We start from the raw sequence: 25,406 nt of genomic DNA, 5'->3' as shown, positions 1-25,406 counted from the left end.
TTTTTTTTTTTTTTTTTTTTTTTTCCTCCAGAAAAAAGGTAGCTCACGCCTAATCTAGATCACTTGTTTAGTATATTTAGGCGTAGGAGTGGCTGTGTGGTAAGTAGTGTGCTTACCAACCACATGGTTCCGGGTTCAGTCCCACTGCGTGGCACCTTGGGCAAGTGTCTTCTACTATAGTGTCGGGCCGACCAAAGCCTTGTGAGTGGATTTGGTAGACGGAAACTGAAAGAAGCCCGTCGGATATATATATGTATGTTTGTGTGTCTGTGTTTGTCCCTCCAACTTCGCTTGACAACCGATGCTGGTGTGTTTACGTCCCCATGACTTAGCGGTTCTGCCAAAGAGACCGATAGAATAAGTACTAGGCTTACAAAGAATAGGTCCTGGGGTCGATTAGCTTGACTAAAAGACGGTGCTCCAGCATGGCCACAGTCAAATAACTTAAACAAGTAAAGAGAGTAAGTGTGTCAGAAATGAAGCACATTTGCTGACAAAGTTTGTTAAAACTAGTAAAGTTCTCACCAGTTAGCTGTCTTGAACTATCATGGTTTGTGTTGCAGAGTAGAAAAATTTGAGGTGTGTTCTGTTAATTTCGTAGTCATCAAATTATCTGATTAGGTAGCTGCTTTTTTGGCAGGTGGAGGTGAATGGTCACAATTGTTTGGAAAAGTTTTGTTAGTCATTGATACCAGTGCAAATTGTTCAGAATAGCAAACAATCGTTAGTGTGAAAGTACATGGGATCCTGATTTATAGAAGATAGGATGTTATGAACCTTATGCCTGTCTTAAGACCATCGATTATATGTGAAGTGACCTCAACCAAGAATTAAAACTAAATGGTAGGCATTAGTCCTGTGGTGTTTTACTCTTTAGTATTTCACTTACTTTTAGTAAAAAGTGGGGTGAGCGGTATACCTCCTGGGGTGCAGGCTGGTGAAGTAACTCCGTCTTCTTGAGGCTGACCTCCAGGCCAAAGAGCCGCGAGGCGTCCACAAAGCAGGACATGATTCGCTGCAGAGCTCGCTCTGTTTGGGCGACGATAGCAGCATTGTCTGCGAAGAGAAGATCTCAGATCAGTCTCTATTGGGTCTTGGAGGCGCCGTAGATTGAAGATGTAATTTTTTCCTTGCTGATTATTAAAAGAATTTTCTGTATTTATTTTCTTCATTTTGTATTTTAATTTTTATTTGCAGTGGTTATGAATAAACATCCAGGATATATCATTCCAGTCATGTACTTTTTCTTTTATTCACTCATTTTAATATTTCTTCAATAAAAATCAATGTTAAGCTTTTATTGTTGTTGTTATTGTTAATTAGGAATTTTACTTGAAATTAGTTTTGCCCACTGTATCTAGGCTCATCTTTTACAACTTGGCACAATACTTTTTTTTTTCCTTTAGCATAAAGCATAGAAAATGGAAGAGATTTTGTTAATTCTTGATGATGTAAAATAAATTATACTGCTAACGCTATTTAGACTTAGTGATGTTAAGAAATTAAGTCACCGAGCTAGATACCAGAAAACATATGGGCCATTTCTCCATGTCTTTCCAAAATCTTTGCCCTTCAGTATCTATAATGGAGTTCTTGGTGTATTGGAAATATTATTTGATACTTAATTTAATATTGCTTAACACCAACACTCTGCCTTTGGCAGAATCCACTTTGTTGCAAACATTCCAACCAATATGTTGTGGGGTTACTAATCTTCTGACTGTCTAGTTAAAAGGAAAATTCCTTTCAACATAATCTAGGTCCGTAATTCCCAACGTGGGGCATGGTAATATTTTGGTGAGGCAAACATAGGGTTATACCTTTTGTACACAATGTTTAGTACACCAATAAGAGAAAGGGGGCAATTCAAGAATGAGTTATTAAAAACAAATCCTTCACACCCCCTTCTATGGACAATTTTATCAAATTTTTGACACTTTAGAGACAACAGATCATTTTCATCATTCATAAGATCTGATGTCACTAAAGAGTCAATAAGATTATTTCCTTCAATTTAGTGTGGTATGTGAAAACATGTGCGTGCATGTATGGAACTGGTCAATACTGAAAGTAATGCCATCTTAATTCCCTATGGAGAAATAAACTGAACACAGACTTATGTGTGTCTAAGAGTAGCGACTCTTTTTATCTCTGGCGACAAAAAAATCTAGGTACACAAGAAAAATGTGGTGCTGCAGAGTGTTTATAGGGCAATAAATGGTGGTGAGGGATGAAAGAATTGAATGATGTTGTAAATGAATGCCATTCATTTCCAATATTCTGCGAAAACCTATCTGACCATGGAGAAATGTTACCTTGTTTGGAAACAGGTAAGGATTGGTGATAGGATGAGCATCCATCCATAGAGACTCTGCCCAACCCATGCAAGCATGGAAAACATGAACATTAAAACAATGATGCTACAGTTTGGTATTGAGATATTTAATACCTTGCACTCACACTAGTTTTGAAACATACCTGTCATACTGCAGGAGTGGCTGTGTGGTAAGTAGCTTGCTTACCAACCACATGGTTCCAGGTTCATTTCCACTGCGTGGCACCTTGGGCAAGTGTCTTCTACTATAGTCTCGGGGCGACCAAAGCCTTGTGAGTGGATTTGGTAGACGGAAACTGAAAGAAGCCTGTCGTATGACTGAAACAAGTAAAAGAGTACTTGCTATATGTTTCATAAGTAGCTGTGTGACAAGTTTACTTCCCAACCACATGGTCCTGGGTTCAGTCTCACTGCATGGTACCTTGGGCATCTTCTACTATAGCCTCGAGCTAACCAAAGCTTTGTGAGTGGATTTAGTAGATGGAAACTGAAAGAAGCCCATCACATATGTATATATGTTTTGTGCCTAAGTTTGTCCCCCCCACCACCACTTGACAACCAGTGTTGGTGTGTTTACGGCCCTTGTAACTTAATGGTTCGGCAAAGGAGACTGACAGAATAAATACCAGACTTAAAAAAAGCAGGTCCTGGGATTGATTTGTTTGACTAAAACTCTTCAGGGCGGTGCCCCAGCATGGCCGCAATCAAATGCCTGAAACAAAGCACAAATTAGGATAAATAATTAACATGTACAGACTGAAACGGTACTTTATAGAGGTTTATTTGTTTATAGGTAACCATCTTCATTCAGTCAGAAAAAAAACGACCATTTGGTCGGTTAAAGTAAGGGTGGTGATCATGTTAACAATGAACCAGTAATGTCAATGGTAGAGCAAATTTTTAACATTGTTCTTGTTTTTGTAGATTATTTTAAATACTAAAAAAGCTGACAAGTATTAGCAGTTATAAAAACAACTGTGGTAGATTACAATTTTTAATATGTTCATGTGTTTCAATATATATATATATACATATGTATATTAATATGATCGCATATTTCAGTTAGATACATATATAAATTGGATAAAGATCATGTATGAATGTATGTGTGTGTGTGTGTGTGTGTATATATATATATATATATATATATATATATATATATATACATACACACGTGTGTATATTGTTACTGTTAAATCATTAGAGATGTATATGTAGCCAGAATGAGTAGGAATTTAAGAAGTAGATTTCCTTACAAATAATTGGGGATATTTTTACCAGATGATGCTATCGTTATACCACATTAACAAACCTTCGCCATAACTGTAAATCTGTCACAGTTGAGAAGATGAGCTGTTTGCTTGGCTTATATTCTTAATCAGTTCTGGTGTTCTTCAGAAGTCTTTAGTAGAATTACATCCACCGTTGTAGTCAGGCTTTTAAAATATACAAAACTCCACCATAAGTCTATATTCTCTTCATATCTTTATCTATAAATAACAATATTTTCTATGATTTCTTATATTCTATCCTCTCCACTTTAACATCGTCGTTTATCAGCTTATAGACATAGGCAACTACAGTTGACTGCTGGATGTCCAAAATCACAAATGAAGGAATGACATTGCTGCAAAGAAAGGAGAAAAAAAATATAATGATGATAGAATTGTTAAGTTCAGAATATAAAATATTTATAATGGATATGATTAGATATGACATGTTTCATATAAATGCTTGTGAATTAGATACAGGCAAATAACTAAATAACCTAGGTGTATATAAGCATGGCTGTGTGGTTGAGAAGTTTGTTTCCCAACAATGTGGTCTTGGGGGTCACTCCCACAGCATGGTATCTCGAGCAAGAGTCTTCTACTACAGCCTCGGCCTTGTAAGTGGATTTGGTAGACAGAAACTGAAAGAAGCCTGTGATGTGTATCTGGATTGTGTGTACCTTGACAGCATGTGACGGTTACAAATGAGCATCATCATCATCATCATCATACAAGTGAAGTTGTTTGTTTCCAGTCTTCCGTGAAAGGCATGTCTAGCTGAGGGAAAATATCTTGGAAACAGATGAGAGTTGGTGACAGGAAGAGCATCCGGCTGTAGAAAATCTGCCTCAACAAAGTCCATTCAACCCATGCAAGCATGGAAAAGCAGATATTAAATGATGATGATATAAGCATTGTCACAATTTTATCTGATGACTATAAGACCACATTATCATCATTATTCAAATGTCCATTCTCCATACAAATATGGGTTGAACAGGTCTGTAATATAACATTCTGCCATTTTGGTTAACCCTGCATCATCACTTCTGGGAGGCTCAACTTCCTCAGATTGGGGTTCACTACCTTTCATATCTTCTTTAATCAAGTTTTGCCAGGGAATAACCTCCACCATCAGCTCATAGTATTCACACTCATATACACACTTCTAAAAAGAAAAGGTCTTTGCAAAATCAACCGGAGAGAAGTTAACACTATTATGATTCAGTGCCAATGATATAACTACAAAGTCACTTGTTAATTCTCGGAAAAGAAATTGCCAGAAATTCAACATTAGTGCTCACAACATAAACCAAATTTCGTTTTTGTATTTGGTTTGCAAGATTCTTTATGTGAATTTGTATAAGGCATTGACTAGTGACCGGAACCTTTGGAAATATGCAGTACATGAGAAGACCCGGCAAGCCAAGTGAGAGCATAATCTGTGGCCTCTGCCAGAAGTGCAGCCAGCTCACTTATTCGTATCTTTACTTTATTGGACACTAAACTCTACTTGCAAAGACCTGTTGAGGCAAGGGAATTTGAATTTGAAATCGAAATCGAACCAAATTTGACGACTGGCACCCATGCCAACCTCTCCTTCATTGGACACTAAATCTTGCTTGTAAAGACCTGTTGGGGCAAGCGAAATCGTAATTGAACCATATTCGATGACTGGTACTTGTGCCAGTGGAGCACTAACAGCACTGTCCGAGCGTGATCATTGCCAGAGCAGCTGTCTGGCTTCCATGCTAGTGGCACACCATTTGAGCATGATCGTTACCAGTGTCGCCTTACTGGCACTTGTGCCAGTGGCATCTTAGAAAATCATCCAAGCAAGGTCGTTGCCAGTGCCGCTGGACTGGCTCCCATGCAGGTGGCACGTAAAAAACACCATTTTGAGCGTGGCCGTTGCCAGTACAGCGTGACTGGCCCTCGTGCCGGTGGCACGTAAAATCACCCACTACACTCTCGGAGTGGTTGGCGTTAGGAAGAGCATCCAGCTGTAGAAACTCTGCCAGATCAGATTGGAGCCTGGTGCAGCCATCCGGTTCGCCAGTCCTCAGTCAAATCGTCCAACCCATGCTAGCATGGAAAAAATACATTGAACAATCCACTCACAAGGCTTTGGTTGATCTAGGGATAAGGTGTTACACAATGGGAATGAACCCAAAACAGCTTAGTTGAGAAGCAAAATAAATTATAGAGCCATGCCTGTACCTATCATGTAATTATAAAATAAACACTTTTGGTTTTGAATTAGGTTTGTAAGATTCTCAATGTGAGTTCATAAGTCAAAACAAATTCTGGTGTATCTTGGGAGGGTCATTATGCCAATAATAAACACATGCACAGTTTCTATTTCACTTTTATTATGATTATTATTATTATTATTGAGTGAGAGAGCATTGCATGCCCTCAAAGTGGCACTGGGGTAAAATATACAAAACCTATTATACCCATCATGACTACCCATCTGATAAGGGTACACTAGGCACATGCATCACAACCATATATGCACGACAAAGTGATCTCATATCAAGATAAACAGCGCATGACCTCGCAGGTGAGGCCCAGTTAGAATTTTCTTCAGGTCGAGTAGCCTATCCCGCTCAAAAGGTCCCTGAATAAGGTTCGTTTAAGGATGTTGAGTAAAACACCCATGTTTCCAAAGGTGAATTATTCAAACCCGAAAGAATTCCTCTCAACACATGGCTATGATGCTCCCCCACTACTTCTGCTCATGATCAGAGATGCACATATCGTCAGCCACCAAGGGACATGCTCAACTGGTTAAGTTCAAACAACTGACAAGCAAATCTGTGGTATTGAGCAGAATATTTGCTGTAGCCTATCTTTTATACCAAGACAAAATTATTATTATTATTATTATTATTAGTAAATTTAACATTTAACCAATTAACTAATCGACAAACAATTTATTAGTTAATTGTCTAAAAGTTAACAAATTGACTAATAATTCTTCCTAGTATAGGCACAAATTCTGAAATTTAGAAGGGAAGGTGTGTGTTTGTTATTGGAATAATGACCCTCTTGAGATAAACAAATAACTAGATTTGACAAATTACACAGAAGCTTCAAAAATACAAATAAAAGAAACTATACTTTTCCAAGGCATTATAAGCTCCAGTGGCCGATCCTGGATTAATGTAGAATTTGTTTTCATGTTCAAAAGCATCAAATATATGGGTGTGGCCTGAAATGAGAATGTCTACATCTAATTGCCGTTGTACCATAGCTAAGCTTTCTGTTTCCCCCCATGGTACTACTTGATGTCCATGACACAAACCAATCCGAAACTGGCCAACAGTCACCACTTTTTGCTCAGGGTAATTAAGAGTCTGCAAGAGAAAAATAAAAACATTGGTTAAGTTACAATAAAAATAACAAAAGAAATAAAGGGAAGAGAATCTGTGGTAAATAACTCTTTACTATTTGTTTCAGTCATTTGAACTGTGGCCATGCTGGGGCACCAGCTTCAATGATGTTTAAACAGTCAAATCGACCTCAGAACTAATTTTTTTTTAGGGAGACAAACAACAAACTGATCAACCACCAGCAGTGGGAAAACAAACATAAAAACACATACACATGCAAATATAAAGACTGTCTGAAAGTGTGTGTGTGTGTGTGTGTGCATGTGCATGTATATGTATGCATATATAATACCTAACAGGCTTTCACATAGTTTCCATCTACCATATTCACTCATAAGGCATTGAACAGCCCAGGACTATAGTAAAAGACACTTGCCCAAGATGCCACATGGATGGGACTTCCTTAAACCACATGATTGCAATTTGAACTTTTTAACCACACAGCCATGCCTGTACCTCGCTTTTATAATTCTGATCTATCCAAAAATGTAAGTAATGCAAATAATACAACTCCAAAATACTCAACAGGTTAAAACTTTGTCCTCACATGATTTTCGTCATCATAATTTCCCATTAGAAAATTACTATTTTTAAATCTCACAACGAGAGATATTCAGCAACAGTACTTTGTAGTAAAGATTGTTTGCCAACATAACATGGCAGTCCTGGTTTAGGACGAATGTGGCTGTAATTTAGGCCCAAGAGACATCTCCAGCTGGCTATACGACACAATCTGTGTCCTTATATTTTCCACAAAATATATTTGTTGGCACCTTGGGCAAGTGTCTTCTACTATAGCCTCAGGCCAACCAAAGCCTTGTGAGTGGATTTGGTAGAAAGAAACTGAAAGAAGCCTGTCGTATATATGTATATATATATATGAATGTGTGTATATATGTTTGTGTGTCTGAGTTTGTCCCCCCAGCATCTCTTGAGAACCGATGGTGGTGTGTTTACGGCCCCGTAACTTAGCGGTTCTTCGGCAAAAGAGACCGACAGAATAAGTACTAGGCTTCCAAAGAATAAGTCCTGGGGTCGATTTGCTCGACTAAAGGCGGTGCTCCAGCATTGCCGCAGTCAAATGACTGAAACAAGTAAAAGAGAGAAAGGGAGAGAGAGTGTATCTTATGCAAGAATACATCTCATATGCCAGTTAATATTATAAGCGTCAATTACACAAGAGTTTATCTCAGTACTTCAGATTTAGTTTAATGTGTTACTTACTTCATCAAAGTCTCCACGCACGACATGAACATCACTAGCTAATGTCTTCAGGTAATCAAATGATTCTTTTGTACATAGATTACCTGTACATAAAATATGCTGAATCTTGCCAGGTACCAAGAGTTTCTTAAATCTATTAGGCATGCTATTGCAGCGATGTGGAATGTGCAAATCACCAAGAACTAGCACCAACTGCAAAAGAAAAAGACAAACAAGCAAATGTAATTACATATACAGAAGAGTATTTCAACATATGGTGAATACATATTAAGATAAAGAGAAACATTACTAATTTTTACCTGGGTATGAAAAATATGTTTAGGGGAGGGAAAATAGAATGTTGCATCTCTCATACTGTCTTCATTCATTCAACATCCATTTTTCCCTGATAGCATGGATTTGGACAGAGCATTATTTGAGGCAGTATTTTATGAAAAGATACTCTTCCTGTTGCCAACACTTACCCATTCTTTTACTTGTTTCAGTCATTTGACTGTGGCCATGCTCAAGCACTGCTTTTAGTCAAGCAAATCGACCCCAGGACTTATTCTTTGTAAGCCTAGTACTTATTCTATCAGTATCTTTTGCCAAACCGCTAAGTTACGGGGACGTAAACACACCAGCATCGGTTGTCAGGCAATGTTGGGGGGACAAACACAGACACACAAACATATACACACACACATATATATATACATATATACGATGGGCTTCTTTCAGTTTCCGTCTACCAAATCTACTCACAAGGCTTTGGTCGGCCTGAGGTTATAATACAAGACACTTGCCCAACGTGCCACTCAGGGGGACTGAACCCAGAACCATGTGGTTGGTAAGCAAGCTACCAACCACACAGCCACTCCTGCACCTATTTCAAATAATTTTTTTTTTTAAATTCCAGAAGTCTTCAAAAGTACAGTGATTAAAAAAAAGTACTCCTTCTCGAGTCACACCAGCTCACAAGGGACGGTTTACTGGTTTTCATGGAGCATATATTCCCCACCTGGACAGGGCACTGGTCCATCACAGGGTTACTCATTTTTGCCAGCTGAGTGGAATGAAATGAAGTGTTTTGCTCAAGAACACAATGTGTCCATCAGTCCAGGAATTGAAACCACAATCTTACGGTCAGGAGTGCAACACCCTAACCACAAAGCCACACACCTCCACTAAAGCACAGTAACTGAACTAATGTCAATATCACCACTATTTTATTCAACCAATGACAAGTGTAAAATATTAACTTACACACACACACACACACACACATGCAATAGGCTTTCTATAGTTTCCATCTTTCAAATTCCCTCACAAGGAATTGGTCAGGTTGGGACTATAATAGAAAACACTTACCCAAGGTACAAGATTTATTGGCGATACAAATCAAATAAAATGATTCTCAACCACAAATCAAAATGTAGTGAATCTGATCTATAATTAGCTTACACTGTTTTTAAAGCCTTTGCCACAACACCACCACAATATTCTCCAGAAAACAAACATTCCTTTTAGTTTAGGACTTTGTCTCCATCAGCCAGTTTAATACCAACCCCTGATTTTTGGGTGCCTTTAACAGAGTCCACTTTGTTGCAAGCCTTCAGTCCAGATCTCTGACCAAAGTATAGCTACTTCCCTTTTTTCTGTTAGTTTCAAAGAACCCAAAGATGGTCATGGGTGCTGGCTGCTCTTTCTCTTCTGACCGTGAGCTTTCTTGTCATAGACCACAGATGAGGGTTCCGCAAAACCTTGCTGAACAACCCCACAGGTGATTTATTTATAGTGATCAAATGTTTGTGCTATACTTTAGGTCACTCCATTCACCAAATCAATATTGCTTAAACAGGTGCACAGTTTGCTACGCATCAGATGTCAAAAGAGATTGCAGAGCAACATGAAATGAAATGATTTGCTCAAGAACACAATACATAACCTGGCCCAGGAATTGAAACCACAATAATGCAATTGTGAGTGCAACACCCTAATCACTAGGCCATGGTCCCTCTGGCTGTTGTTGTTGGCACTCCGTACAGCAGGGTTCGCCACCATCCCCTGCCGGAGCCTCGTGGAGCTTTAGGTGTTTTCGCTCAACAAACACACACAACACCCGGTCTGGGAATCGAAACCGTGATCCTATGACTGCGAGTCCGCTACCCTAACCACTGGGCCATTGCGCCTCCACATAAGAACTTAATACTGTGTGTTTAGGCACATGTAACAAGTACACAAAAGGTGCAGCAGTACAGAGGAAGAATAAATATTTCAGATGTGCTATTTTAGATGTTTAGCCACAAGTCAACCCTGATCAAGTAGACTTATAACTGAAAGCATTCAAGTCATGATCATCCTGTTATTTTATGTATGTCTAAGATTACATTATTCTCTTTCTTTTTTCCTTATTTTAGAAAGTAAGACATGGTTTTAGTAAGATTTGGCTGTTATTTCTAGTAGAACAAGTAACTACATAGAGTCTCTTCCTCAATGATTAGCAGGAGGAGCATCATTCAAGTAGAAGATTGTTGTAGCAGTTTCTGTTATCTAAGTGATATCTAAGCGCTGAAGGTGGGTGTAGTGTAGATGTAGGAAGAGAAAGGATAGAAGGCATTTAAGGAAAAACTATATGAAGCATTTGTAAAATGTATGATGCTGGTTGGTAACGAATCATAAGCAATTTCTGTGGAAAATCTATAGAGTACATACAGAGAAATTAGATGAGTATGATAAATTGATTGTGCAATGTTAATTTGCATAAAAAGCACAGCACAAACGAGTTGAGGGCAGCTGGATATTAAATGGTATCAGACAGTAAGTGTAGGACATATAATGCATTGGTGCAGACAATTAATGATTGAGAAAATACTATGTGCAGTAGAGTAAGACCATGGGAGAAGTGTATTTGGTTAGATCTGAAAACGTTATGACCTGCAAGCAAAATGGTACAGGATTAAGAGGATTCTATGTTGCACACCTATCCAACCCATATCAACATGGAAATATGGTTGTTAAAATGATAATGATGATGATGTGTCTACATCTTTCAATGATCATGAAAGATAACAATATTTACGATAATTTCTTGTGTATTCTAAGTATGAAATGCCCAACGAGTCCAGCCTGCCATCATACACCTCCGGTGTTGTGAGACAACATGATTTCATTAAAATCATTAAGAGAATGTTACCAAATATTATGCTAAGACATTATATCAAACTTAACGATCTCAAATTTGAATAATTAGCACTGCAGATTTTTAATAGGAACTTGTTAGGGATTATGATATCTCCTTACAGTCGAAACAGAAATTATAATATTTGTGAACTTTTCACCAATATTAGACATTAGAACGATAAATAGGGCAGGTCAAATAGTAAAGATTGAGGAGGATAACTTTAATACTTTATTCAATTTAGATTGCACTTATCAATTATTGTTTGACTTTTGCTAAATAGGAAAGTGATAAAGCAATAACTTACACAACTAATATTTTATAGTTGGACATGTTTTTGCTAAATATTTGGAAATTAGTTTGTATGTGCTTAAATGAAAATCTTTCGGAGTTTTGTTATATATTTTCATGTTTTTCGGTTTAAGAATGTAAGTACAAAGTGCAATTTGTCTTTAAAATGCCCGACAAAATTCTGAATTAAGAAATTTTTAGAAACAAATTAATATCTGTAAGTTTTCCCTAGAATATACCCTAAAAACTAATTGTTGATCACATTTCCTGGCTTAACAGCATAAACTCGCACAGACTGAATTAGTGTATAAAAAGAAACATGACAATAAGAGGAAGACTAACTTTATAATAAAAAATAGGATATCTTGATCATATCGAGATGATTTTAAGTATATTCTATTGCTCTATTTAATACCAGAACCCTTTGGAACCAAGTAGCTCATTTTATTCTGTTCGTTTTCTTGGCATTTGTTTATCGTCTTCTGAATCGTAACTACATGACTCAAACCAAGCAATACTGCCGGAAAAGACTTAACAAAATTATTTAATCAGATGAGCAAGAATTAAGGGCTTTGTAATATTTAGCTTTGCGTATTTACAACGGAATATACCGAATATACAAGAGGGGGTCAAACTACGGGATAAAAATGATACAAAGTAGAGGTCTAAGTACACACGCCCACCAAACAATCTAAACAACCCAAGACTACATTCCATTTAATCAATATTTATGACAAAACATCGTTTAAATAAAGAAGACAAAAACTACTTACCATCTTAGAAATAAATTAAACCAACGGAGCTAAATGGAATCGGAATTGATGGATAAATAAACAAACGTATTAGGTTTCCTTTAAAAAGTCCACCAGCACCTGACGGATAGAAACCAACACCTGACTTACCAACAAGTTGCTTAGATACAACGATTATGATTGGCTGGCATTCTGGAATCTAACCAATTGGAAATGTTTATAACGTCGAAGGAAATTTTGACGTGAAACGAAAGGAAGCGCGGAATTTCATGTACAGTTGAATGAAACCAACATGAACATGTCTTGTACCATTCCTGGTAATAATATAAAAGGTAACGATATAAATACTCGGATATAAATCTATTAAATAGATATAATATATATTAGTAACCAATGCTGTTATTTAAAATGTTAAGGAGTGTTTTTTAAGTTTCGTTTAGAATTATAATTCTGATTAAAACATTGTTTATGTATAAACTATGAAAAGTAACAAAATAAAGTATTTTAATAAAATCACCACCGCATTAATGTGATTTTAAAAAAAATAAAAATATTAATTGTAGTCATCTTAAATTTTCAGTTTTTGCGCGTGCCATTCATTCTTTGGCAAAGATTGGAGAAGAATTATACATTGAACAACTGGATGATGGGGTTAGTATCGAGCTATATCATAAAATAACATTGTTATCTTATAAAAATCGTCTTTATATATAGAAGTTTTTTCTTTAACGTTTCTATTAAAAGTTTCTCGTCGAAACACAACAAGGGAAGTAACTCTGACATTTTAATCATTTGATTGACATGCTAGAAGTAGCTGCGTAAAACCCCTTTAAATCACTCGATCGTTTACAATCAAAATGATGGTTGTAGAGGTATATGACAACGTAGTATTAAACATACAACAGAACGGAATAAGCACTCTGGAATGCCTTATATCATATGTATGCTTAATCAGAGCTGGCCTGAGACTAACAAGATATAATACATAAATTCTCGGTAATTTTTCAGATTAACACCCGCACGATCTTCACTAGGGTTTTAGGGTTACAGTTAGGGTTTGGGTTAGGGAATTCCGTCCCTAGTCGTAACCCTAACCCTAACACCCTAGTGAAAATCGTGCTGGTGTTAATCTGAAAAATTACCAAATTCTCAATAATACGACTGCCTAGGCTTATTTGTATGTATGTGTGTAAATGGATTAGCTACTTGTTTCACTGAAAGTGGTCGAATGATGATGAAACCCCAATAAAAGTCGATAGTCGATTAAGGTTTTCATCGTTTTTTTTTTTCAATCTACTGAGAAATAAGTAAATTTGACATGTGTACTACGTAGGTTTACACACACATCAACCGTTTATTTTCATTCCTGTAGAATTTTGACCAACTTTCGAAAACCAGCATTAAACGTAACTACTAGAAAATTTGTTCACTCATGTCGTTAAGACTCTTTGAGAAAAAACGACCTATATTACATGGGTCTTGGATTGTATTGGATTGCCTGTGTTCAATCCACTGCAGAACGAAGGCCTCTGCATGTTCTCTCCACTAACCGCAGTCTGATGTGGAGGCCGTGAGTTTGAGTTTGAGATCACACTGATTGGATGAGCCTACTCAGCCACAATGGCTTGGCAGAGGATTATAGTTTTTACATTCATACCCAATGCTCAACTGGTACTTATTTTATCGACCTCGGCGGAATTTGAACTCAAAACGTACGGATGTCCGGCGTGCTAACAATTCTGTTAGCTCCCTTATACACCTATAAATGTAGACTTAATCTGAGGCATGATTTAACATCACTTCTTGGTATTTTTAGCTGCAGGCATTAGGACCAGGTCCTTGGTCTGAAAATTAGCTTCCACTTACTTGCTAACCAGTCTCAGAAGCAATGGAAAAGGTCATGTGCGCTGTTTCCCACCACCACCACCACCTGATTAAGCTATTAAAAATCTTCAGCTTAGATAAGAAATTATATTAAAGTGTGAGATTTGGTACAAGATACTGAAATTAACGTTGATATGGAACAGTTTTATATAATTCGTTTTTGGATTTGGTTTGCAAGATTTTTTTATGTGATTTTGTGTGTTGAAGCATATTCTGTTGTGTCTGGGGAGAGTCATTTTCTTATTGTGCCTTAAAATTTAACACACTCACCGGTAAAAGACTATTGGAAAGGTTGCAAGACGCAACGAAAATTTTAGGAAAATAAAAATAAGAAATAAGTGGAAATTTTACTGGTGAGTGTGTTAAATTTTAAGGCACAATAAGAAAATGACTCTCTCCAGACAAAACAGTTTTATATAAGGAATGCACAAAATAATAAGAGACATTTCATGTAAGTTCTTCATATCATCTGAAAGTCATTGTACCTGGAGATCTGACAAATCTTCTTCTATCTCACTGTGGAATCAGTGCTATTATATGAACCCATTGCTTCAACATTCACCAAACATACAAGGCATTAGTCAAGGCTTTGATGGTCCTTACGTGGGCTACTCTGAGTATCTCCTGAAAAAGCATCCAACCAACCAAAGACTGTATTGCAGTCATCTGCAATCACTGATGCCATGAGAGAAAGAAATGCATGCTACTCACAGGAGAGCTAAGCAAAACCTCATTAGTGATATACTTGTTTGGACACCCTACATGGATAAGCACGTATCAGTTGTCCTGCAGAAACCTTTATCAGCTCCCTATGGACATGGGATGTTACTTTGCTGCCCTCCTAAACTCTACACATGATTGTGATGAATGGCGTGATCATGTTGAGAAAATCCAAGCTAGCTCAACCACATGAAGATGATAACTTTATTTTCCAATGTGTCTTATTTATAAGAGACAGTAGAATGAGATTTTGATGCAATTTATAACAAATCGAGTAATGTTTTAGAGGCTTTCTCACTGGCTTCTACTCATGGTTGCATGTGTGCGGAAGGTTAAGGTGCAGTGCAGAGTGATATCTTTCTAGGATTGTATATGGTTAGAATTCCTAGAAGGCCAGTGACTGTTTAATAATCTGGCTCATTCACTCTATGTGTACCAAATAAAAATGTAATTATCAGTGGAGTCCATGAGTTGTGAGACATCCATTTTTAATTATATGCCAATTGATTTAGAAATAAAAACTCTCATCCTATACAATATTTATTTGCTACTTAAGTAGCTTATTTATAATGTCATATAACATTAAAAAGAAAATGTTGATTAAATTTTCTGTATTATTTCTCAACCATTTGCAGAGCAAATACCAACTTGAAGTGGTCACTTGAACCTATTGTCTTATATAAAGAAGCAACACATTAGATAATGTTGTTCTTGTTACCCCTCAAAAGTCAGAGTGGTCATAATTGGAATGCCTCTGATCATAAATCAGCTGGATGTCATGGTTAACCTGGAATTAAACAGTAACAACCAATGGTCATAAGAAGTCTGTACTTGGTCTGTTGAGTTGCTAGAAATAGCAGACAAATCTCCTTTAAATCACACACACTACCATCTTAAAACCAAGAAGAACATTGATTAATATAGTCCTAGGTGTGGATTAAATTAGATTGCCCATGTCCAGTCTATTGCAGAATGACAGTCTCACCATTTTCCTTCCACCAGCCATTCAGATGCAGAGGCCATGAACTTGAGCTTGAGATCATATTGGCTTGAACCACACTGGTTCAACATGGCTTCGCAGAGGGATACAGTTTTTATACTCATACCCAGGAGTAGTTACGTCAGCCCCAGTGCCCAACTGGTATTTATTCTATTGACTCCAAAAGGATGAAAAGCAAAGTCGACTTTGGTGGAATTTGAACTCAAAACATAAAAACAGATGAAATACTGCTAAGCATTTCGCCCAGCATGCTAACAATTCTGCCAGTGCACTGCCTATTGTCCTAGATGTTCAATCCTTTAATAAGATGGGATGATCATGGTTGGAGTGCTTTTGAACAGAGACTAATCTGAAGCTTAGCAACAATTACTGAACATTAATGTATAATATAAACTTATATGTATTATATAAACTTATATAATTGTGAATCAACCTGACCATGTAAAAAGCACCATTCAAGCATGGTCAATGCCAGTACCACCCGACTGGCCCTCGTGCTGCTGGCACGTAAAAAGCACCCACTACACTTTCGGAGTGGTTGGCATTAGGAAGGGTATCCAGCTGTAGAAACCTTGCCAGATCAGATTGGAGCCTGGTACAGCCTTCTGGCTTGCCAGTCCTCAGTCAAATCGTCCAACCCATGCTAGCATGGAAAGCAGACGTTAAACGATGATGACATAATACTTAAATACATAAACATCAATTACCACATCCTTTTAGGTTGTTTTCAGCCAATCTATTTTCTAATAATCTTCAGGTGGTCTGTGCTTTTATGCATCTGAATTCACTGAGAGTTTTAGAATTTAGTGTTTCTCATTTTAATATCAACATATTTTTCAGGATGATAAATTTTTTTAAATATAAATAATACAAGAACCGAATTTAAATTCCTTTCTTATTAAAATTTATATTTTTATTGTCTTCATTTCAGTTGTATTTAAAGACAGTCAATTCTTCTCGATCAGCCTTTGCTAGTTTTCAGTTTCATCCCAAATTCTTTATCCAGTATTTGTGTGACTATCATAGCAACGGTGATAACTTAAACAGTGCCAAAGACGAACCACTTCGCTGTAAAATATCAATAAAGGTGAGAAAATTAACTTTGTTTTGTTCATTTTCTTTTATTTTTATTTTCATTGTTACAGCCATTGCACTGTGGCCATGCTGGAGCACCACCACTTTGAAAGGATTTAGTCGAACAAATCAACTTCAGTAATTAAGCCTAGTACCTATTCTATCAGTGTCTTTTGCAAAACCACTAAGTTACAGAGATGTAAACAAACCAACTCCGGCTGTCAAGCGATGGTGGGACATAAACACACACACACACACACACACACACATATATAATAGTCTTCCTTCAATTTCCATCTACCAAATCCTTTTGCAAGGCTTTGGTCAGCCCAGGGCTATAGTAGAAGACACTTGCCCAAGGTACTGTAGTAACGCTGTGCGCATGCGTGGAATTAAACATCCAAGCTTTCCCACTTTGATCGCTCTCTTTCTTGCTGGCCAGCGATTGAGCAAGGACATGTCTAGCTGTCTCTCCATCTTTCGAACTCACGCTAGACAGCTCACATCAATATACCAACGTCCCAACAACCATGTTCTCACACACCGAAGACGTCTCAACAAACAAGATTAAAGATGTATATTTTCCACCATGAATAAATATTGTTGAGTTGATAGTCTGGAGTTCAGCGTTCCGTTTAATTCTTAATTTAATATAGGAAAGTCAGGTGTACATCTAATGATGTATAACCCACTTTCCTATAGTACAATGCTATGAGACTGAATCTGAATATTATAAAACAAACCTGTACCTTTTGAAAATTATTTTCAAACTCATTTTCCTCTGTTATTCATCATCATCATCATCATCATCATCGTTTAACGTCCGCTTTCCATGCTAGCATGGGTTGGACGACTTGACTGAGGACTGGTGAAACCGGATGGCAACACCAGGCTCCAATCTAAATTTGGCAGAGTTTCTACAGCTGGATGCCCTTCCTAACGCCAACCACTCAGAGAGTGTATTACATGTTTAAAATTCTTGTTTATTCTATTGGTGTTTTTGTTTTTGTTTTTTCTTTTTTTTCTTTTTCAGTCTTGTCTGAACATTTTCAAATCCGTTGCAACTATAGAGAAAACTGTACAGAAGTGTAAGATTATGCTTAATGTTAAAGATGACAGATTGATGTTCAAATTGCACTGCAAACATGGTATGTCAATATTAATTATATATAGTTATTGTTATTATTATTATTCTTTATTTCTAAGGCAGTAAGCTGGCAGAATCATTAGCATGCTGGACAAAATACTTAGCGGTATTTCACATGTCGCTACATTCTGAGTTCAAATTCCACTGAGGTAGACTTTGCCTTTCATCCTTTCAGGGGTCGATAAATTAAGTATCGGTGAAACACTGGGGTCAATGTAATCAACTTGTCCCCTCCCCACAAAATTTCAGGCCTTGTGCCTACAGTATAAAGGTTATTCTTATTCTTTATTTCATAGGTACTGAGCTGGCAGCATGTCGAACAAAATGCTGAGCAGCATTTTTCCAGTTTTATATTCTGAAAAGTATTTCACAAAATATTGGAAAATAGACGACACTGCTTGTATGACAGTGACACTCATGTACAGCTATCATGCAATGCCAAGAAAAGGAGATATAAACACACACACACATATGTATATATGTGCTGTGTTTATTCATATAAGTCTCTCTATTTCATATTTTCTTTCTTTTATCTTTTACTTGTTTCAGTCATCTGACTACCGCCATGCTGGAACACCACCTTGATGGGTTTTAGTTGAACATATTGACCCCAAGACTTTTTTCTTAAGCCCAGCACTTATTCTATCAGTCTCTTTTGCTGTGTGTACATATCTATGTGTGTATGTCTTTGTGAATGTTTGTCCCCCACCACTGCTTAATAGTTGGTGGGTTTATGTCCCCATAACTTAATGGTTTGGCAAAAGAGACCTGCTTAGACCCTCCTTCGGTTATGACTGACCATGGGATTGCACCTAGAAAGTTATCCTCCGAGGCACAAGTCTGGGCAAGATTGTTTATGGAAGACCAGCAGTCGCCCATGCATACCAGCCTCCCCTCTCCATGCCACCAGTGTTATCCAAGGGAACAGCAAAGCCTGATACAACTTGGCACCTGTGACATCACAACTCATTTCTACAGCTAAGTGAACTGGAGCAATGTGAAATAAAGTGTCTTGTTCAAGAACACAACACACAGCCCAGTCCGGAATTCGAACTCACAACTTCACGATCGTAAGCTCAACGCTCTAACCACTGAGCCATGCGCCTTCACCAAAAGAGATTAATAGAATAAATATTAGGCTTAAAAAAATTGAGTCCTGGGGTTGATATGTTCAACTAAAACTCCCAGCATGCCACAGTCAAAGAATTTAGTAAAATAACTTAGTTATCATTAAACCAGTGTAAGGAACATAAATTGTGACTAAGGTTTGGTGGAAGATTTTAATTCAGAACTTTTGAAAACAAGACATTTGTGCTACAGAGCTAAATGCAGTTTCAACCTAGTTGGTATCAAAAGGATTAATTGTAGAGTACTCAGCCCACATCTGAGGTGTATAGGTTCAACTCTCATAGCCACCTGCTGGCAACTTTTTTTCTTGTCTTATAAGAATAAAATACCCAATCTTTCTGCTGTTTTCACAGGTATACTTTGTTTGAATTTTACTTTCTTGTTTGTAAAATAACAAATACATTTGCTGCTTCCAAAGTTTGTTTAAAAAAATGTATTGAATTTTGTTTCTTGTAGGAATTATCAAAACACACAATCTAGCATTTATCGAATGTGAAATGTTACAGGCAGTATTTGATGTAGACGACTGTGAGAATCTCTTGATAGCTTCATCAAGGTGAGTAAATGATATGTTAGTCCAAGAATATTCTCTTTTCAAATACGGTTTCTTTGTTTGTCATATGATGTTCAGTCGGTAAAATATCTCCCTTTTCCATCAATCAAGTACAAATAAAAATCATACAATCATCATAACATCTGCTTTCCATGCTGGCATGGGTTGGACAGTTTGACAGCATCTGGCCAAGCAGAAGACTGCACCAAGCTTCAGTGTCTGTTTTGGCATGGCTTTTATGGCTGGATGCCCTTCCTAATGCCAAGCACCCCAGCAATTATTTGCTGTACAATTTCAACATCGTCATTTAATGTCCACTTTTCCATGCTTGCATAGGTCAGACAGAATTTGTTGAGGTAGATTTTCTATGGTTAGTTGCCTTTCCTGTGATCAACCATTACATGTCTCCATGTAAGGTAATATTTCTTCATGACCAAACATGTTTCTATGAAAGATTCAAAATGAAGGATACCACTTACAAGATGGTGGCACTTGTTTATAAAAATCACATGATGTCAAGGCAAGGAGACACAAACCCACATACACACATTCACTCACACACACATACACCATGTGATTGGGAGCAAGCTTCTTACCACACAGCCACTCTTATGCCCATGTATGTGTATGCAAATCTTTCTTGCTTGTTTGTTTTACATCCCCTTAACCTAGTGGTTCAGCAAAAGATACTGATAGAATATGTACCAAGCTTTAAAAAGCACAGGAATCAATTTGATTAACAAAACTCTTCAAGGTGGTGCCCCAGCATGGCCAGAGTCCATTGTCTGAAAGTAGTAATAGAGTGTGTTTATAATTCTAGAATACCAGTACTTTAGCAAGCCAACAAGGGAGCCTCTGCTCAAGTTTTCAACCTGCTAAAAATAACAGCCAAATCATCATCATCACCATCATCCAGTGTTTTAAACCCAGGTTTTGTCACCGTTAACGGGGGTGGCCAGATCTACCTCAATACCATAGCAACCGAGGTAGGCAGGTATAACCCACCCCAACCTTTGGGCTGGCTGGTGCCCATTCTCCTTTGCTATCATGTGGCTATTTTGGAGCTGGATTTTCTACGGGGAGCATGCCCTTGCTTATCCCCAACCTCAGTTTCTAGACATGAATGGTCCCAAGACCAAGGCCTCTACCACGATTTTTAAGAAATGTGAAAAACTAGCTCAGGAAGGCAGGGATGCTACTCCCTGGGACCCTTCTCAGAGCCAGCCTACCTAAATGTCTCTCCAGTTTCACCTTACCATTTTAAAAAAGGTGAAACAAGTTTTGTTGTTGGCACTCAGTCACTTACGACGTCGAGGGTTCCAGTTGATCCGATCAACGGAACAGCCTGCTCGTGAAATTAACGTGCAAGTGGCTGAGCACTCCACAGGCACGTGTACTCTTAACGTAGTTCTCGGGGATATTCAGCGTGACACAGTGTGACAAGGCTGGCCCTTTTGAAATACAGGTACAACAGAAACAGGAAGAAAGAGTGTGAGAAAGTTGTGGTGGAAGAGTACAGCAGGGTTCGCCACCATCCCCTGCCGGAGCCTCGTGGAGCTTTAGATGTTTTCGCTCAATAAACACTCACAACGCCCGGTCTGGGAATCGAAACCACGATCCTATGACCACGAGTCCGCTGCCCTAACCACTGGGCCATTGCGCCTCCACGGTGAAACAAGATACACATGGGTAATATAATCCTAGGTACACTATGAATAAAAGATGAGATGATCACATCTGGAATGCATTTGATTATAGATCTGCTTTATCGGGGCTAAACTAGACCTTTATCTCTTACTGGTTTCATTCATTAGACTGCAGCCATGCTGGTGAACTGCTTTGAAGAATTTTTGGTCCAGTGACTCAACCTCAGCAGTGGTGGGAGACAAATGCACACACAAAGACATACTCATACACCTTACTTTACTAGTTTCAGCTCAAGTGTTGCAGCCATACATACATATACAGCAGGCTTCTTTCAGTTTCTGTCTACCAAATCCATTCACAAGGTGCCATGCAGTTTTAAAAGGCGGCGAGCTAGCAGAATCGTTAGCACGCCGGGCGAAATGCTTAGCGGTATTTCGTCTGTCTTTACGTTCTGAGTTCAAATTTCACCGGGGTCGACTTTGCCTTTCATCCTTTCGGGATCAATAAATCAAGTACCAGTTACACACTGGGGTCGATGTAATCGACTTAATCCCTTTGTCTGTCCTTGTTTGTCCCATCTATGTTTAGCCCCTTGTGGGCAATAAAGAAATAAGGTGCCATGCAGTGGATGGGAAGCAAGCTTCTTATTTCTTTACTGCCCACAAGGGGCTACACACAGAGGGGACAAACAAGGACAGACAAACAGGTTAAGTCGATTATATCGACCCCAGTGCGTAACTAGTACTTATTTAATCGACCCCGAAAGGATGAAAGGCAAAGTCGACCTCGGCGGAATTCGAACCCAGAACGTAGCGGCAGACGAAATACTGTTAAGCATTTCGCCCGGCATGCTAACGTTTCTACCAGCTCATCGCCTTAGGTTTTGGGTTTTTTTTTACACTTACAGCACCTAGGTTTCCCAAGCAGTCACCCATCCTAAGTACTCACTAGGCTCAACGTTGCTTAACTTCAGTGATCAGACGAGAACCGGTGCTCTCAACGTGATATGGCCGTAAACTGTTTGCCACACAGCCACACCTGAGCAACATAATTAGTTTGGTTTATTTTTAACTGTTTTTATTGCTGTTCCGTAATCAGATATCTATTAAAACAGCCGATACCTTCTGCTGTTATGTATTTGATTTCTATTAAAAAGGCTGATATTGTTTCCTTGTTCAGGCTTTTATGTGATGCTGTACTAAATTTCCAGAACAACCAAGAAGAAGTAACTCTGGAAGTATCAAAGGAAAAAATTTCTTTCAAGAATCATGTGGATGAACCAGGTAAGATAGGAATAGCAATGCAAAGATACAAAATTTTTTCTTCGTGTGGTTGTGATTCCCATGAAGAACTAATTTATCTTAGTTTCAAATAGCAGTTTCTTAATTTTGTTAATACTACACAATTCAAGTTCCTTTAAGACCTGCAGGTTTGTTGATGATGCAAGAGGCCTTCATATGCTTTTCAGTTCTTCATCATTTAACATCCACTTTTCTATGCTTGTATGGGTCAGATGCAATTTGTTGAGGCAGATTTTCTATAGGCCAGTTGTCCTTCCTGAAGCCAAAATTCATCTGTTTCCAAGCAAGATATTTTTCCATGGCTAGACATGTTTTTCATGAAGACCTCGCCTGTATGATAGTGACATTCATTTACAACCAATGTAAGATGTCTAGACAAGAATACACATGAATACACACACACACACACACGCACAAAAAAATATACATATATATTTATATATATACATATATATAACTTATATATATACTTATATGTGTGTGTATAAAACATGTGGCACACTCTGTTAAGTGGTTGGCATTAAGAAGGGCAACCAGCCATAGAAACCATGCCACAACAGACAATTGGAGTCTGGACAGCTCTCTGCTAACCAGTTCCATGTCAAACCATCCAATGATGATATATATATGTATATATATACTTATATATATATAATTGGCCAAGCAATGATGATGATATGTATATAATTGGCTTCCATACACAGTTTCCATCTACCAAATCCACTTACAAGTCTTTGGTCAGTCCAGGGTTGTAGTAGATGACACTTACCCAAGATTCCACTCAATGGAACTAACCCCAAGACCATTTTTTATTATTATTGTATATATATATATATATCATCATCATCGTCATTTAATGTCCACTTTCCATGTTGATATGGGTTGGACGGTTTTATTGAGAGCTGTCCAGACTCCAATCGTCTGTTGTAGCACGTTTTCTATGGCTGGATGCCCTTCCTAATGCCACACAGAGTGCTGTGTACTTTTTATGTGCCACCAGCATGGGTGTATTTATGTGTCACTGGCACCTGAAAGAACATGACCGTATGTGAGGAAGACAGTGGTTTTGAGAGAGTATCATTTATTTTCATGTCAGTGAGACATGGGCTGTGACCACTGAGGGCATGCATAGGCTTGTAAGAAATGAAGTTAGTATGCTTCGCTAGATGCGCAATGTCAGTGTGCATGTACGACAGAGTGTAAGCATCTTGAGAGAAAAGTTGGGCATAAGAAAAATCACATGTGGTGTGCAAGAGAGATAACCGCACTGGTATGGTCATGTGATGCATATGGATGAGGACAGCTGTGTAAAGAAGTGCCGATCTCTAACTGTAGAGGGAACCTATGGTAGAGGTACACCCAGAAGACATAGGAAGAGCTGGTGAAACGTGATCTTCAAACATTGGGCCTCACAGAGGCAATGACTATTGACCAAGACCTTTGGCTATATGCCAGGCTTGTGAAGGCCCATCAAGCCAAGTGAAATTGTTGTCATGGCTGATGCTGGTATCACATAACAGGCACATAAAAAGCATCTTCCGAGCATTGGTCCTCACAGAAGCAATGACAAATGGCTGAGACCTTTGGTAGTATGTTGTGCTTGAGAAGAAGACCCATCAAGCCAAGTAAAATCATAATCATAGCAGATACTGGTGGTATGTAAAAGCACCCATTACGCTCTCAGAGTGGTTGGCATTAGGAAAGGCATCCAGCTATAGAAACCGTGCCAAATCAGACTTGAGTCTGGTGCAGCCCTTCAGCTTATCAGTCCTGGTCAAACCATCCAACCCATGCTAGCATGGACAACGAACATTAAATGATGATGATGAAAAAGGCAGTGAATTAACAGAATCGTTAGAGTGTCAGATAGAATGCTTTGTGTTATTCATTCTGATTCTCTACACTATGAGTTCAAATCCCACTGAAATCAACTTCACCTTTCCTCCTTTTCAGATCAATAAAATATCATCATCTTAAAAATTCTGCTTTATTATTTTCTCAAATTCTTGCTGCAAATTTACTTCCAAGGTTGCTTCTTTCCTCAGATCCCAAAAAGCATATGCGGACAGAGTTAAACCTTCTTCCAGATGAGTTTGATGAATGCAAGATTGCTAACAATACGAATATTACATTCTGTCTTAAGGAACTTCGCGTAAGCATCTTACTGAAATGTTATTGTATACATCTTCAACATTTAGCATGCTAATTTGTATGTTTAAGCTAAAGAAAGAGTCACTCAGATTAGTTCATACAAGAAAATATATAGTAGAGGATACATATATATTCTTTTATTCTTTTACTCGTTTCAGTCATTTGACTGTGGCCATGCTGGAGCACCGCCTTTAGTAAAAGAAATCAACCCCAAGACTTACTCTTTGTAAGCCTAGTGCTTATTCTATCGATCTTTTTTGCCGAACCGTTAAGTTTCAGAGACACACCAACATCAGTTGTCAAGAGATGGCGGGGATACAAACACAGACACACAAATATACATACATACATACATACATACATATATATA

The 25,406-nt window shown here is 38.0% G+C and overlaps 3 protein-coding genes and 1 pseudogene across 3 annotated transcripts in view; 2 read left to right on the top strand and 2 right to left on the bottom strand.

The window, feature by feature from the left end:
* The window catches only part of LOC106874617 (proteasome subunit beta type-4), a 14,250-nt gene extending 12,952 nt beyond the window's left edge, over positions 1 to 1,298 (top strand). The window contains exon 7 of the mRNA XM_014922406.2: positions 1,198 to 1,298. Within this exon, the coding sequence (XP_014777892.1) occupies positions 1,198 to 1,210 (13 nt within the window). The 3' untranslated portion in view covers positions 1,211 to 1,298. The remainder of the gene's footprint in view (positions 1 to 1,197) is intronic.
* Positions 1,299 to 3,095: 1,797 nt separating this feature from the next.
* Positions 3,096 to 12,598, bottom strand: LOC106874621 (vacuolar protein sorting-associated protein 29). Its single transcript, XM_014922413.2, has 4 exons — positions 12,453 to 12,598; positions 8,229 to 8,420; positions 6,733 to 6,968; positions 3,096 to 3,962 (listed from the first exon to the last, which is right to left on the bottom strand). Exons 1-4 carry the CDS (start codon positions 12,453 to 12,455, stop codon positions 3,845 to 3,847), a joined length of 549 nt encoding a protein of 182 aa, XP_014777899.1. The 5' UTR covers positions 12,456 to 12,598; the 3' UTR covers positions 3,096 to 3,844.
* Positions 12,599 to 12,654: 56 nt separating this feature from the next.
* Positions 12,655 to 25,406, top strand: part of LOC106874613 (cell cycle checkpoint control protein RAD9A) — a 19,160-nt gene continuing 6,408 nt past the window's right edge. Inside the window, exons 1-7 of the mRNA XM_014922401.2 lie at positions 12,655 to 12,763; positions 13,012 to 13,082; positions 16,967 to 17,122; positions 18,143 to 18,257; positions 19,841 to 19,940; positions 22,764 to 22,867; positions 24,931 to 25,037. Coding sequence (XP_014777887.2) covers positions 12,724 to 12,763; positions 13,012 to 13,082; positions 16,967 to 17,122; positions 18,143 to 18,257; positions 19,841 to 19,940; positions 22,764 to 22,867; positions 24,931 to 25,037 — 693 coding nt within the window. The 5' untranslated portion in view covers positions 12,655 to 12,723. The remainder of the gene's footprint in view (positions 12,764 to 13,011; positions 13,083 to 16,966; positions 17,123 to 18,142; positions 18,258 to 19,840; positions 19,941 to 22,763; positions 22,868 to 24,930; positions 25,038 to 25,406) is intronic.
* On the bottom strand, positions 22,483 to 22,602 carry LOC128248791 (5S ribosomal RNA; annotated as a pseudogene).

This window comes from Octopus bimaculoides, chromosome 9 (genome assembly GCF_001194135.2).
Source record: "Octopus bimaculoides isolate UCB-OBI-ISO-001 chromosome 9, ASM119413v2, whole genome shotgun sequence".
Taxonomy (NCBI): domain Eukaryota; kingdom Metazoa; phylum Mollusca; class Cephalopoda; order Octopoda; family Octopodidae; genus Octopus; species Octopus bimaculoides.
This window is presented reverse-complemented; position numbering and strand designations above follow the sequence as displayed.